At 45.8% G+C, this 13,878-nt stretch overlaps 1 protein-coding gene across 4 annotated transcripts in view; it reads right to left on the bottom strand.

Annotated features, from left to right (window-relative positions):
• Window positions 1-6,538, bottom strand: part of FBXL17 (F-box and leucine rich repeat protein 17) — a 281,585-nt gene extending 275,047 nt beyond the window's left edge. The window contains exon 1 of one of the 4 annotated variants that reach the window (XR_008730168.1): window positions 4,217-6,537. Coding sequence is in view for 3 of the 4 variants with exons in the window: in XM_055698556.1 (XP_055554531.1) it covers window positions 4,217-4,972 (756 nt within the window). In the remaining variant the exon portion in view is untranslated. Of the gene's footprint in view, window positions 1-4,216 lie in introns of all 4 variants that reach the window. The other 3 variants (XM_055698556.1, XM_055698555.1, XM_055698557.1) reach the window with 3 other exon arrangements.
• Window positions 6,539-13,878: the final 7,340 nt, after the last annotated feature.

Genomic DNA, 13,878 nt, shown 5'->3' on the forward strand with positions numbered 1-13,878 from the left:
TCCAGCTGCCACTGTCAATATGAAAGACCTTAAAGAATTTTTGTTCCAACTACCATCCTACCAAGCCTCTGTCTCCTGACTAGGTCAGAAAAAAAAAAAATCACAGTGCAATTATAACATTTATATCCAGTCTTTTCAGGTGTAAGTTTATTAAAAATAAATACCAGCATTCAGAAGCCAGAAGACAAAACCAAAGGCCTAGCTCTGGTCTATCAAACCCACTTCATATTGCTCAGAAAATCTTAAAGCAAGTGCTAGTAGCACAGTGATAGCAACACTGTATTTAATATTATCAAAATCAAACAGGTAAGTTATTACGGGAACACAAGCAAACGTGAGTTATTACAGCAAGGGAAGAATGAGAAAAATAAGTAAAAAACGCTGAGTAAAGATGCAAGAAAAGGAGCCAGTAGTGCCTCAAATAATAATAATGTATTTATGAAAACCTTAAGTTAAATAAATACACACATGCTTATCTTCCCCACATAGTGCATTAGCTCTAAGCTAAAACTGACAGGGTCTCTGCTGCAGAGCAGCATATGTTCACACTTCATAAAAATAAACACAGCAAATAGAGAAAGAAGAAATCAAAAAAGAACCTTCTGTTTTGAAGCAAGTTCAAGCACACCTCGAACACACCTGGTAAGGACATCCCCCTTGTGTTAAAAAAATAATAAATAAATAAAAATCCCAACTCCTCACATAACCTCAGAGACAGGAAACCACCGTTGCCAAGACTTGAATGTTCTCACACTGCGTCATTTTCCAAGTCTCTTACCTAAATTCCTCTCGCATCAAATTAATCTTATTATTTCTTTTTATTTGACAAAGGACAATAACATAGTCATGGAATCATAAAGAGTGCACCTCAGCCTTCTTTCATAATAGAAGCGGCATTCAGTTTGAACAGAATCTTCCAACTACCATCACAGACCATGTTTCCATGACCTCTAGCTCTCCTTTGATGCCTCTCTGATTTGCCTGTGGGTTTTTTTAAGGAGACCCCAGTGCCCACAACCTAATGCAGTACCCTACCAGAGGCTTTAAAAGCACCGAGCAAAGCAGAGAACTTCCTTTCCACAGTTCTTGTTAATACAGCCCAAAAGGAAATCTGAAGCGCTTCAATAGGAATTGTAAATTCACTCAGTCTGCAGTCCACTTTATACCAGTTAACTTTTTTGATTAAACAGCAGCACTGCAAAGAGGTAACTGGTAAAACATGAAGATTTATTTCTGTTTTCCAGAAATAAATAGCGGTGAAATTGCACTAGGCATAGATTTGTAATATATAGCACAAAAATTTTGGAAACTTAAGTGATATACAGCACAAGATTTTGTAATCTTCCACACTGCATGCTTACAAGCAGCTCCCTGGTTTTTTTTTTTCATTCACACGTCTGGGTCACAGTCAAGTTGACCATCTATATAATTCCTTAGATCTTCTCCTCAGATTTTAAAGGTTATGGATTTAGTCAAAGTTAGTCACCCTCATCTACAAAGATTAACGATGAAATTCTGTCCACTGTAAAACACTTTCCTGATATGTGTTTCAGTGACCAAATGAAAAGCAAAACAACCTGTAAGATTGATCTGTGGAACCACAGTTCTTTTATCCCCCAAAACTGAGACCTCTTTCCCAGCCAGGGGAACAGGATCAACTGCCACACTGCACTATGAACTTCCCGACTCAGTAGGGCCCCTCCAATGATCTGCAGGCCAAGTTCAGTCTGACAAACTCTTCCATCCAGCCCAGTATCCTTCACTCAGGGGAGACTTAACAACAGAACAGCACCTAAGCAGCCTGTGGCAGCCAACTTTAAGTGGCCACCTATTACTTAGCAGTTCCTGTAATGTTTCTTTTTGTTGCCTCCAGCCCACATACAGACACAGGTGACAGCTGCTCCTACACTAGCACCACTTCATCAGGAGGTCACAGAGGTGGGACTCAAGGGAAGGAAACAAAAAACCTGCACAGGATCTGGCTCCTGAGACTTTCAAGGATGGAATCTCTTGTCCTTGTAGTAAGGTTTATGTCTCTGCTACCTACTCTGAAAAGTTTAGTAAAATCTTTGTGTATATTTGCTCCCACCCACTCATAATAAAATGGCACCTTTGGAGAAAGGATTACATTTGGGATATTTTCTGTATCAAAACCCAGCATATGAATGCCTTTAGGCACCCGTATAATACAGTTAAAAAGATGCCTGGTCAGAAATCATGAGTTAAAAGACCCATAAAAGATCAGGATGCTATGGAAGCAGCAAAAAACCAAACCCCCCAAAACCCCCCAACCAACCAACCTAATCCATAAGTCTAGCTAAGGATTGGAGGGCAAATGGGGGTGGTGTGGTGTGATGTAAAAAAAACCCAAAAAACAAAAAACAAACAAACAACCCAAAAGTAAAAAAAAAAAACAAAACCAAAAAACCAACAAACCAACCCACAACAGGTGAGTATGTTGGTTCCAGCTGCTGGAACTAAGGGCAGGCTTTTTCAAAAACACTGCAGAAGGAGCTGGACTACAGCGAGACTAATGAGGCAAAACCATTGGGACAGGTGGGGAACATCAAAAAAACCCAGCCTGGAAAGTACAGATACAAATGAAGTACTGTATCAGTATAAAATAGAAGGCCATATGGAAAAAACACATTTAAACTAGTTCACAGGTGTGATGGGCATGACAAACCTTAGATGTTGAAAGAACTGGTTTATGGCAGAGTTATATACTGATATTTTTGAAAAAGTGAAACCAAGTACTAAAGTAATCATGGAAAAGTACCCATATCATTGATCAGAAGAAGCATTTATGCCATACTAACCAAGTCAGTCCACTTTCAAAACCTACAACAACAGAATATGGAAAAAAAAAATTACCTTACAGGAGTAGTAGCAAATGGATGGATTGTGTTTTAGAAGAACTACAAGACAAAGTTTCAGTTCTGCAATCACAGAAGAGATTAATGCAGATATGATAGTTCATGAATTTTAGATTGGAATAGTGCATCTGTGAAACATGATGTACCTTTATTAACACAGTCATGCATACCTAAAAAAAACCACCACCAAACCACTGAAAACCTGACGGAATTAATTTTATGTGCAAGACAGACAAGTAGATTACTATTTAACAGAAGAGTGAAGGAGGTACTTTCTACGCGGGGGTTGTACAATTAGCAGTATACTAAGCACAACAGGACAAATCACCTGTCTCATGCTCCTCCGTTATCACACCCCACTTTAAGTTTTGCCATCTGTCTCTGGAGTAAACTGCTGTAATGCTGAAACCCTATTCCCCAGAATTTAAAGACGCAGTTGCATGTAACTATGGAAAACATCACAGGCTTCAGTTCCAGCCAGATACCTTTATAGCTAAGGTTTAGCTGAAGTCAGTGTACTAACTAGATTAACTGTAGCTTAAAAATGGAAAGTGGTTCTCAAAAGAGAACGGTATTAAAGGAACCAAAAGACAGCAAAAGCGACAGGAAACAAAGCAAGACTGTTCTTTGGAAACATGGAATAAGAGGTTATAAACGCATGTACTTCGAAAAGGCTACAAATACTCGGGCTGAAGGTGAAACCGGTAAAGCCAAAATTGACCCAAAATAGAAATACTTTTTTTTTTTTTTTCTTTTTCCAATCAACACTGAGAACTTGTCTCTGCAGTTCTGACCTAGACAGAAGCACTAAATGCAGCAACAGTCCCCCTTGCCCCCACCGCCCACCAGTGGCATGGTTAAGAAGCCACCTGCGAAGGGCTGGTCACCAAGCTAAGAGGTGCGAGCCACACCACTTACGGGGCATCTTCTGCCTTAGCTGTGTCTTCACCTCGGGTCAATGACTCGTTTACAACAGCAAGCCAAAACTAAGGGGGGCAAAAACGACCCAAGACACCAAAACACCCCCACAGCCCCGATTACCACCGCCCCGACGCCGGGCGGGCTCGGCACCCCGCTGCCCGACGCCGCGCTGCCCCCGGCCCAGCGGCCGCCGCAGGGGGCGGTGTGGGAGGCGGCGACGGGCTGCCGCGGGCTGGGGCGGGGCCGCTCTTCAGGGCAGCGCCCGCCGCCTCCCCCCGGCTCCCGTGCCCCACCGAGCCCGCCCATGTACGCCGGCGGCCTCCGCGGGGGCTGGTCCAGGCCCAGCCCCGGGCCTCCGCGCAGCCCTCCCTCCCCCGCCACGGGGAACAGGCCCGCCCACGCCCCCCGCCCCGACCCACCTTAAGGAGGATAGAGGGCGGCAGCTGGTTGATGTCCGGGGCCGGTGGCGGCAGCGGCTCTCGGCAACAGTCGCAGGGGGGCTCCAGCGGCAGCTCGCAGCCCGCCTCGCCGCCCCTCTCCTTCTCTTTCTCGCCTTCCTCCGGCGCGGCGGGCGGCGGCGGCGGCGAGACAGGCTGCCCCCCGCCGCCGCTGTCCCCGGCGGCGCCGCGGCCCGGCGCGCTCCCACCGCCTGCCGCGCAGCTGTCGGCGGCGGGCAGGGCACAGAGCTGCGGCTCCCCCGGGCACTGGCAAGCGGCTGCCTCGGACTCCGCCGCGGCTCCGCAGCGCGGTTGCTTGCAGGGTGGAGAGGCGGGCAGGCCGGCCCCCTTGCGCTTGCACACCATCTCGGAGGCGACCTCGACGGGCAACCTGGCCTGCCCCAGGAGGCCCCGCACCGGCGAGGGCAGCAGGCCCGAGAGGAAGAGGCGCTGGCAGCGGCCCCGCGGCTCCCAGGCGGCGGGCGGAAGGCGGAGAAGGCGGCGGGCGGCGCGCTGCTCGGCGGCGGCGAGGGCGGCGTAGGGCGGCGGTGGCAGCAGCGGGTCCCCGGAGGGCAGGGGCTGCTCCTGGGCGGGCGGGCTGGCGCTGTGCACGATGAAGCAGAGCATGCAGGGCCCGCGCAGGAAGCAGCTCCGGCTGCGCGGCGACACCTTCCCCCCCCGGCGGCAGCGGCGGTCCCGGCTCAGGCTGCTTGCCTCCCTGGAGAGCAGGTGGCCCATATAGGAGGGCAGCAGAAGCGCAAGGGCCCGTGCGGTGTCACCTGCGGGAGGCGGCGGTGGGCGCTGTCATGCTGCTGGCGGGGGCGGAAGGTGGCGGGGGGGCGGACGGGACGGGACAGCACGGGACACGGCAGGACGCGGCGGCGCGGCTGGTTCCGGGACGCGGCGCCGGGAGGGAGAAGCTTCCGCTACCGCCGCCCTGACCTCCCCCGGGGGAGGCGAGGGGGCGGCGCTCCGCGGCCTGGTGGCCGCCCGCCGGTACTGCCGCCAGCGGCCGGGCCGGGAGCCGCGACTGCGGCGGCAGAGGCGGCCCCGGCGGCCTCCCCTCGGAGCGGCGGCAGGCAGGCGCGGCGTCGCCGGTGAGGATTACGCCGGCTGGCGCAGGCCGCCGCCCCGTCTGCGCTAGCGGCCTTTGTGGGCCAGAGGGACTGTGTACGCGTGGTGCTTGGGCTCACCGTATGTTACAGATGTATAGAGTGCGTGTGCGAGCATATAGTGTATATCTGCACGTGTCATTATATATATAATACGTAGCTGCACAGTTTTGAACACCTGAAATAAGCGTTATTTTGGCCACAGTTTGTAGGGAAAGGTGACGGGGCTCCTGTTTGCCGCTGTCAGATGGCACACATGCACAGGGCTGGGTGTTGGCAATGGCAGGCTAACACGAATTCAACTCGGAGGCCACCAGCATTTCTCCCATTTTTTTCTGTCAATGCCACCCTCTGGCCGACCCGCTCCAGCAGATACCTGGTTTCTGCTGGTTGAAGACATTGTCCAGCCAGAAACGGGGCCCGCGTGGGGCCTCTGTCCCTGTATGCCCTGCTCCTGGGGATGCTCGCTGCAGGTGCCCAGGATGTATAAATTCGCAAGTGTGGCCCATAATGTTTTAATTAAGGTTCTTCTCAATGCCTAGCAAAATTCGTTTGCATGTTTCAGTACTCAGTTCTAAATTATTGATGTAAATTGACTTAAATACAGAGGTCTAAATACACGTGGAATTTTTTCTTTAGTAAAAGGTGTTTGGAGAGGGAGAAGGCAAGTTATAGTTACAGTATATATGGTGCAATACTACTATTAAATAACAAAGGGCACCAGAAGAAATGCACACTGTTATATACTGTGAAGCCTTTTGCCCAGGAACAAGTTATGTTAGGATTAAAATAGCTGTGATGCTATTATTTTTTGTTTGTTACCTGTATTATTAGTCTTCAGCAGCTCAGTAAAAACGTTTGCTATGAAAAAAAAACTTAACATACTGTTGGATAGAAGTAGAATAATAGAATATTTTGTCTGAATTTATAACTCACTGAGATCCATCAATAGAAACTGCAGAAAAATTTGGCAAGGTCTTTTTCTCCCTCAGATTTTAAAAATACGTTTCAATAAGAGCAAACAGAGACAGCATTTAAAGATGAAAGTCAAGCCTTCACATCGAACAACATTCAGAATAAATGCTTGCAATGTCAAATATTCAAAATAAATCTCATCTTTAAATCTGTCTGTGCAGCTTCTGAATAGTCATTGTGGCATGGTCTTACTTACATCAGCACATGCTAGTACTTCCTGCAGAAATGCTGGCAAGGGAGCCTGACATCTGTGTGTCACTTTCATGTCTAATACTCTGATATATATTGCCCGTTATTTTAAGATATACACACACCACATATACATGGACCTCACATATGGAATTCTTCCCATTCCCCTAGTATTTATCTTGACATGATCAATCTCTTCTGCCTCCTTTTGACTTGTACAGAACATAGACAAGGACACATCTCACCTAATCTTCTCTTTCTGAAGCAATTTCAGATCATTTTCCTATCTAATTCTTGTTATTTTTCTTGTGAAAACTAAAGCTTAATCCTTGAATTTGGTCTCTGGGACATTGTGGGGGGGGGTGGTGGGTGCTATGGGGATTGCAGAATGGAAGAAAGAAAGATAAGACAATAAACGGTCAGTTTTCGTATGCTACTCATTCCTTTAGTGCTCTGTTATTTAGATGGTAACAATATATTGACCCTAAAGATAACAGCAGAGCTGTTCCACCTGCAGTTTTATTGGCAGATATTAGAACTGTAAATATCTGCAGAACAACTTCTGCTGGTTTGGTGTAAAGTATGTGATTTGTCTGCTCCAGCATGAGGTAAGAGAAAGTAGTTTTAGCTGTCCACTGAGCAGGAGTGAGAAACTGAGGCAATAATCATAATAATGACAAAATAATCTTAGCTCAAGGTTTATATTTTTGCAAACAGGGAAGGACTTGTGGGTGATGAGATGGTCAGAGGCTGTCTTGGGCATAGTGATCTTGAAATGATAGTTTTCAGTTTTTGGAGAAGTAAGGAGAGGGGTGAGCAGAACCACTACTTTGGCCTTCTGGAGGGCAGGCTTTGGCCTCTTTACGGGCCTCATTGACAATCCCTTGGGAGACGGTACTGAAGGGCAAGGGAGTCCAGGAAGGTTGGACATTCCTCAAGAAGGAAATCTTAAAGGCACGAGAGCAGGCCATCCCCATGTGCTGAAACACAATCCTGCAGGGAAGAAGACTGGCCTGGGCGAACTCTTCCTGAAGAGAGCACTCTCTGAAAAGAGCTTTTACTGAAACTCATGGAAAAAAAGAGAATTTACCACCTTTGAAAGAAGGGGCAGGCCACTTGGGAGGACAAGGACGTTGTGAGGTTATGCAGAGAAAAAATTAGAAGGACCAAAATCCAGCTAGAACTTTTACCTGACTACTGCCATAAAAGACGATAAAAAAATGTTTCTATAAATACCTTAGCAACAAAAGGAGGGCTAAGGAGAACCTCCATTCTTTATCGGATGCTGGGGGAGACATAGTGGCAAAGGATGAGCAAAAGGCTGAGGTACTTGATGCTTTCAGTAAGACCAGGTGTTATCAGGCTACCCAGCCCTCTGAGCTGGAGGGCAGAGACAGGGAGCGGAATGAAGCCTCCATAATCCAAGGGCGGTTAGTGACCTGCTACACAATGCTTACACCCACAAGTTTATGGGGCCAGATGGGATCCACCCAAGGGTACTGAGGGAGCTGGTGGAGGTGCTCACTAAGCCACTTTTAACCATTTATCAGCAGTTCTGGCTAACCAGGGAGATCCCAGTTGACTGGAGGTTAGCCAGTGTGACACCCACCTGTAGGTATAGAGGGCAGGAAGGAGGATCTGGGGAACTACAGGCCTGTCAGCCTGACTTCAGTGCCAGGAAAGGGCACGGAGCAGATCATCCTGCATGCCATCAAGTGGCACGTACAGGATAACTGGGGGATCAGGCCTGGCCAGCATGGGTTATGAAGGCAGGTCCTGCTTGACTAACCTGATCTCTTCCTGCAACAAGATGACTTTAGTAAAGCCTTTTACACCATCTCCCACAGCATTCTCCTGGATAAACTGGCTGCTCATGGCTTGGATGGGTGTACTCTACATGGGGTTAAAAGCTGGCTGGATGGCCAGGCCCAGTGAGTGGTAGTAAATGGAGTTACATCTAGGTGGTGGCTTGTCCCAGCGGTGTTCCCCAGGGCTCAGTACTTGGGCCAGTTCTGTTGAACACCTTTATCAATGACCTGAATGAGGTGATTGAGTGCACCCTCAGTGAGTTTGCAGATGACACCAAGTTGGGGGGTCATGTTGATCTGCCTGAGGGGAGGAGGCTCTGCAGAGGGACCTGGGCAGGCTGGAGCGATGGGCCCAGGCCAGTTGTATGAGGTTCAGCAGGGCTCAGTGCCGGGTCCTGCCCTTGGGTCACACCAGCCCCACGCAGCGCTACAGGCTGGGGCAGAGCGGCTGGAAAGGGCCTGGTGGGAAAGGGCCTGGGGGTGCTGGGTGACGGCCGGCTGGGCAGGAGCCAGCAGTGTGCCCAGGGGGCCCAGGCGGCCAGCAGCACCCTGGCCTGTGTCCCCAGCAGTGTGGCCAGCAGGACGAGGGCAGTGACCGTCCCCCTGCCCTGGGCACTGGTGAGGCCGCCCCTCGAACCCTGTGTTCAGGTTTGGGCCCCTCACTGCAAGGGGGACATTGAGGGGCTGGAGCGTGTCCAGAGACAGGCAACGGGGCTGGGGAAGGGTCTGGAGCACAGGTCTTGTGAGAAGTGGCTGAGGGAACTGGGGCTGTTTAGTCTGGAGAAAAGGCTCAGGCAAGACCTAATTGCTGTCTACAGCTGCCTGAAAGGATGTTGTAGCCAGGTGTGTGTCAGTCTGTTCTCCCAAGTAACAATTGATAGGATAAGAAGAAACAGCCTCAAGTTGTGCCAGGGAAGGTTTAGATTGGATATTAGGAAAAATTTCTTTGTCAGAAGGGTTGTCAAGCATTGGAACAGGCTGTCCAGGGAGGTGGTTGAGCAAGCATCCGTGGAGGTATTTATTTAAAGGGCATGTAGATGTAGTGCTTAGGGTCATGGTTTAGTAGTGGATTTGGTAGTGTTAGGTTAACAGTTAGACTTGATGATCTTAAGGGTCTTTTTGAATCAAAATTATTGGATGATGCTATGATTCTATGTTACGTCAGTTATGAATGCTGTTTAGAAGCTGTGACTGTGTTCATAGCTCGTTCATAGACATTGTAAATCTGAGCTTATCTGTGAAAGTTGTTAACTGGTTGTGCTCCATTTCTAGTAGAATTGTACCAGAAAATCCTTTCTGCTATTCTACTCAAATGTTTTCCAGTTATAAGTAAGGAAAGAGTATTTCCCACTCTCCTGCCCCACTTTCCTTCTTCCTCTTGATGTGGCCATGATGTGAAACAAAGTGTAGATCAAGCACAGAAAATTAGAGAATTTCATAATGAATTCATAAAAGGATGTTTGCATGATGATTCATTTGAGTTCTCTGAAAAAATGCAGCACAGTATAAATATGTCAGGTAAAATGTATGAGATATGTTATTAACTAGATGCTGTATTTGAATAGGCAAGGGTGCATGCTTGAATATGTATGCTAATTTCCCAATGTATGGATAATCTATTTGAAAATTCAAAGCAAATATATGATGTTCATCTCAGCTGAGGATGATGAACTACTTCGGAGACTATTAATCACAAAGATGGTTTTCTTACTCAACCTTCTGAGGACTTTGAATAGAAGTTGTGGGGGGGGCTTTCTTGGTTTTCTTAAAAGCTTTTCCATCTCCCAAGCTCTCTGTCTGAAAGCCAGATAGAACAAGCAGAACTTGTAGGAGATTGAAAGAACTTTGAGGGTATGGCAATATTCAAACCAGGGACACATTATCCCATCCAAAATAACTAGTTGTTCAATTTGTCTGAAATCCATCAATAGTAGATGTGTTACACTTGAATTTTTCCAGGTTACTTCAGCTAGTAAAAGAAACTCAGGTTTTAAAAGTACTGCCTAAAGTATTTTTTGCACTGTTTAAGACTGATTGATGGCAGGGGTCAATCCACAACAGGGGTGAAACATAAATTCACTGTCAATAAAATTACAGATACCACAAAGATTTTTGACGTGATGACAAATGATGGCAGAACAGTCACAAAAACAAAAACAAAAAAATCATAAGAATTACAAATTACTTCTTTTTTCCAGTACAGAACTGTCCTGGTTTTGGCTGGGATAGATAGGGATTTTCTTCGTGGTGGCTAGTGCAGTGCTGTGTTTTGGATTTGGTGTAAGAACAGTGTGGTTGGGGATTTTTTGGTTTCTCTGGCCTTGCCAGCAGGAGAGCTGGAGGGGCACAGGAATTGAGTTTTACATTCCTTTCTGATTCTCCTCCCCATCCCTCTGGGTGAGGGGGGAGTGAGCAAGCAGCTGCATGGCACTTAATTACTGGCTGGGATTAAACCATGTCAAGAATTAAATAAATTTTGTAGTTAATGTTTCTTTTCTGTAGTGTTACATTAAGACAAATTTATTCTCTTTATCTGTGAAAAGACCAATTCTTGTTTTTAACATTCTTCAATTTTCTGGATCCCTCAGAATTCTTTAAAGAAATCAGTTGGAAATGTTAACTCCTATAAATTGTATACATTGGCAATTTTTTGTTCTAGAAGTTGTCAGACTGAAAACCAGCAGCAATTCAGTTGGTAGAAGGGCTTTTGGTTATGACAATAACGTACGATAATCATCTCACTTTTTAAGCCTTGAAAACCATGGATTTCTCTTAATGATTTCAACCTCCTTAACAATTTTTAAAGTAATAGGTAGCTTCTAATTTCCACTTGCTGCTGCTCATTCTTTCCACCTCCTCTGCCCATCTGTTATATTGATATTTTAATTTACTGAATTCATCTCACTACTCTGTCAGGATCACAATTTAGCCAATTCTGCTGTTAATACGTAGAATCATTTGGTCATCTGATAAACACTTAGAAATGGTCACCTGGATGCAGTCTCAGAGGATGGGATTAAACTGCCTACAAATAGTTGTAGCACTTTCTTTGATGTGCCAAGCAACTAAGCGGTCTGCAAAGGGCAGGCCATGTGGTGGAGGGCATAGTTACAGCCGGTGGGACCACCAGCTGCTCTATGGCATTCCATGTTTAGACAGCTGAATGATCTCCTGTAATGGAGTGTCAGCAGGTCATTTTTTTATGTATCAAGATTCTCTTAGGTAGCGTTGTGCTTTCTTTTGCAAAATCCTAAGTATTTCACTATTGTACTGGGTTTGCCTGGGATAGCGTCAAATTTCTTCATAGTAGCTAATATGGTGTGTGTTTTGGATTTGTGCTGAAAGCAGTGTTGGTAACACAGGGTTGTGTTAGTTACTGCTGAGCAGCGCTTACACAGCATCATGGCCTTTTCTGCTCCTCTGACTGACCTGGAGGAAACAGCCAGGGTGGCTGACCGCAGCTGACCAGGGGGATATTCTGGCGTCACGCTCAGCAATAAACCCAGGGGTTGGGGAGGGGGTGGGGTGGTGGAAGTCGGGGGGCAAGGGGGCTGCTGGTTGGGGCCTGGCAGGGCATGAGTACGTTGGTGATGAGCCATTGTTTTCATTAGCACCACTTGTCTTTCTGAGGGCTTATTTTCCTCTTTGTTTTTTCTTTCTCTCTTGTCCTTATGGTTTGTTGCTATTATTATTGTTGTTGTTATGATTTCTTTTTAATTATTAAACTGTTTTTATCTCAATCCATGAGTTTGTTTCTCACTTTATGCTTCCAGTTCTTTCCCTGTCCCACTGGGGTGGGGGGAGGGGAGTGAGTGAGCAACTGTGTGGTGCTTAGTTGCCAGCTGGGTTTAAACCATGACAACTATGTTTACCATAAATATGTTCAGTATTTTTATTTCCCCTCCAAGCAGATTGTTCCTCTCATCAGTTTTATGCCACCATTATCTCAGAATGTAATATTTTGTACAGCTGGACCACTGTCATAAAAGAGTTGGCAGATGTAATGCATATCAGAAATTATATTTCTGAAGTTGCCCCTTGTAATAAATCTTTTGAACCACAAGCTGGCAAGTTGCAAGCCAGTGATGCTGTCAGGGTGCTGTGGAGATCAGGGCACCAGGGACCACAGGGGGTCCCCATGGGGCAGGCAAGACAGGACAGGGACTTACCAGCTGTGGCCAGATGTACCCTTTATCCACATCCTAATTAACAGCATTCTCTTAAAATATCTTTATTACTTAGACATGTTTGTGTCTAGTCATCCAGCTGTTTCAATCAAGTAAGTCTTCAAATTTCCTCAAGGGTTTGCAATATTTGTTGGCTGCTGGAGAATGCCGCATTCTTTCCATTGCTTTCACTTTTCCATCTGAAGTTGGAACCCATTTCTCTCAAAACACCATCCACTACAGTTTCTGAACTGTGAAGCAAATTCAATCTGATCAAGATCTCATTCCGAAAGAATAGTGTAATTACCATAAATAAATATTAGTTTGTTTTTAATAATCTATGGAAAACTTTTTAAATAGAAACATACCTATATACAGGGAGGCTTTAGAGCATTTTCCAAGATGGTAGACGTCTTTTTCTGATAGCTTGCAAGAGCTGAACAAATTTTGAGTTACAACGGCGAATGGCAAATGAGAAAAAGAGGAAAGGGCAGGGTGCTTCTGGTCAGTGCAAGGGTTTTAACACTGGGTGTCACTATTGCTTCGTGCAAGGGAATCTTCACTTGCTGTAGAGGCAGGATGAAATATTACAAGGCCAAATCTCTTTATCAGCTGTGAAATCTTCACCACATTAAGGTCAGAAGGAAGGTATAGCTAACAATTAATTTCTTCATTACCACTGCTTATATTTTGTGAAATTAGAAGCCATAAAACCAGTAATATTGGGAGCCTTAAAGCTACTATAACTATCATGATCTAGTAATTAGGCAGTAAAATCCCCTCAATTTATAATATTAAAGGTTTATTACATACATAACAATAGATTGTGACATTTTTCAGTGTTATCTCTGTGCATATTGAAATAGGCCACACAGACTGATGATCCAAGATTAGGATGGTATTTCATTTTTGAGCTACAAAAGAACACAAGAAATAATAATTTTAAAAATACTATGCTATTATATCTGATCCTGATACTCATAAGTACATGTTCATCTGGATTTTAGGACTGACCTTTCAGAAGCTGGGTCTGTAAGAATTTTTTGGCCATATTGGCATAATTTGTTACTGGTCAACAGTTCATAAAATTACCAGTTCATGATAACAGGTTCTTAAAAGGATGGATTAGCTTTGAAATGGTGTGTTAGGAATGCCATTAAGAAGTAGATGGAAGGACGTAGCAGAATTTCCACCTTGGGTTTAGAAACAGCATAAAAGTTCTTTTGCAAACCCTGCTTGTTTCACTGTTGTACTGTTTTTGCCTGGGATAGAGTTGAATTTCTTCATAGTAGCTTGTACGTGGCTATGTTTTGGATTTGTGACTAAAACAGCGTTGGTAATACAGGGATGTTTTGGTTGTTGCCAAGCAGTTTTTACAGTGTGAGTGCCTTCTC

Source organism: Falco cherrug, chromosome Z (genome assembly GCF_023634085.1).
Source record: "Falco cherrug isolate bFalChe1 chromosome Z, bFalChe1.pri, whole genome shotgun sequence".
Taxonomy (NCBI): Eukaryota; Metazoa; Chordata; class Aves; order Falconiformes; family Falconidae; genus Falco; species Falco cherrug.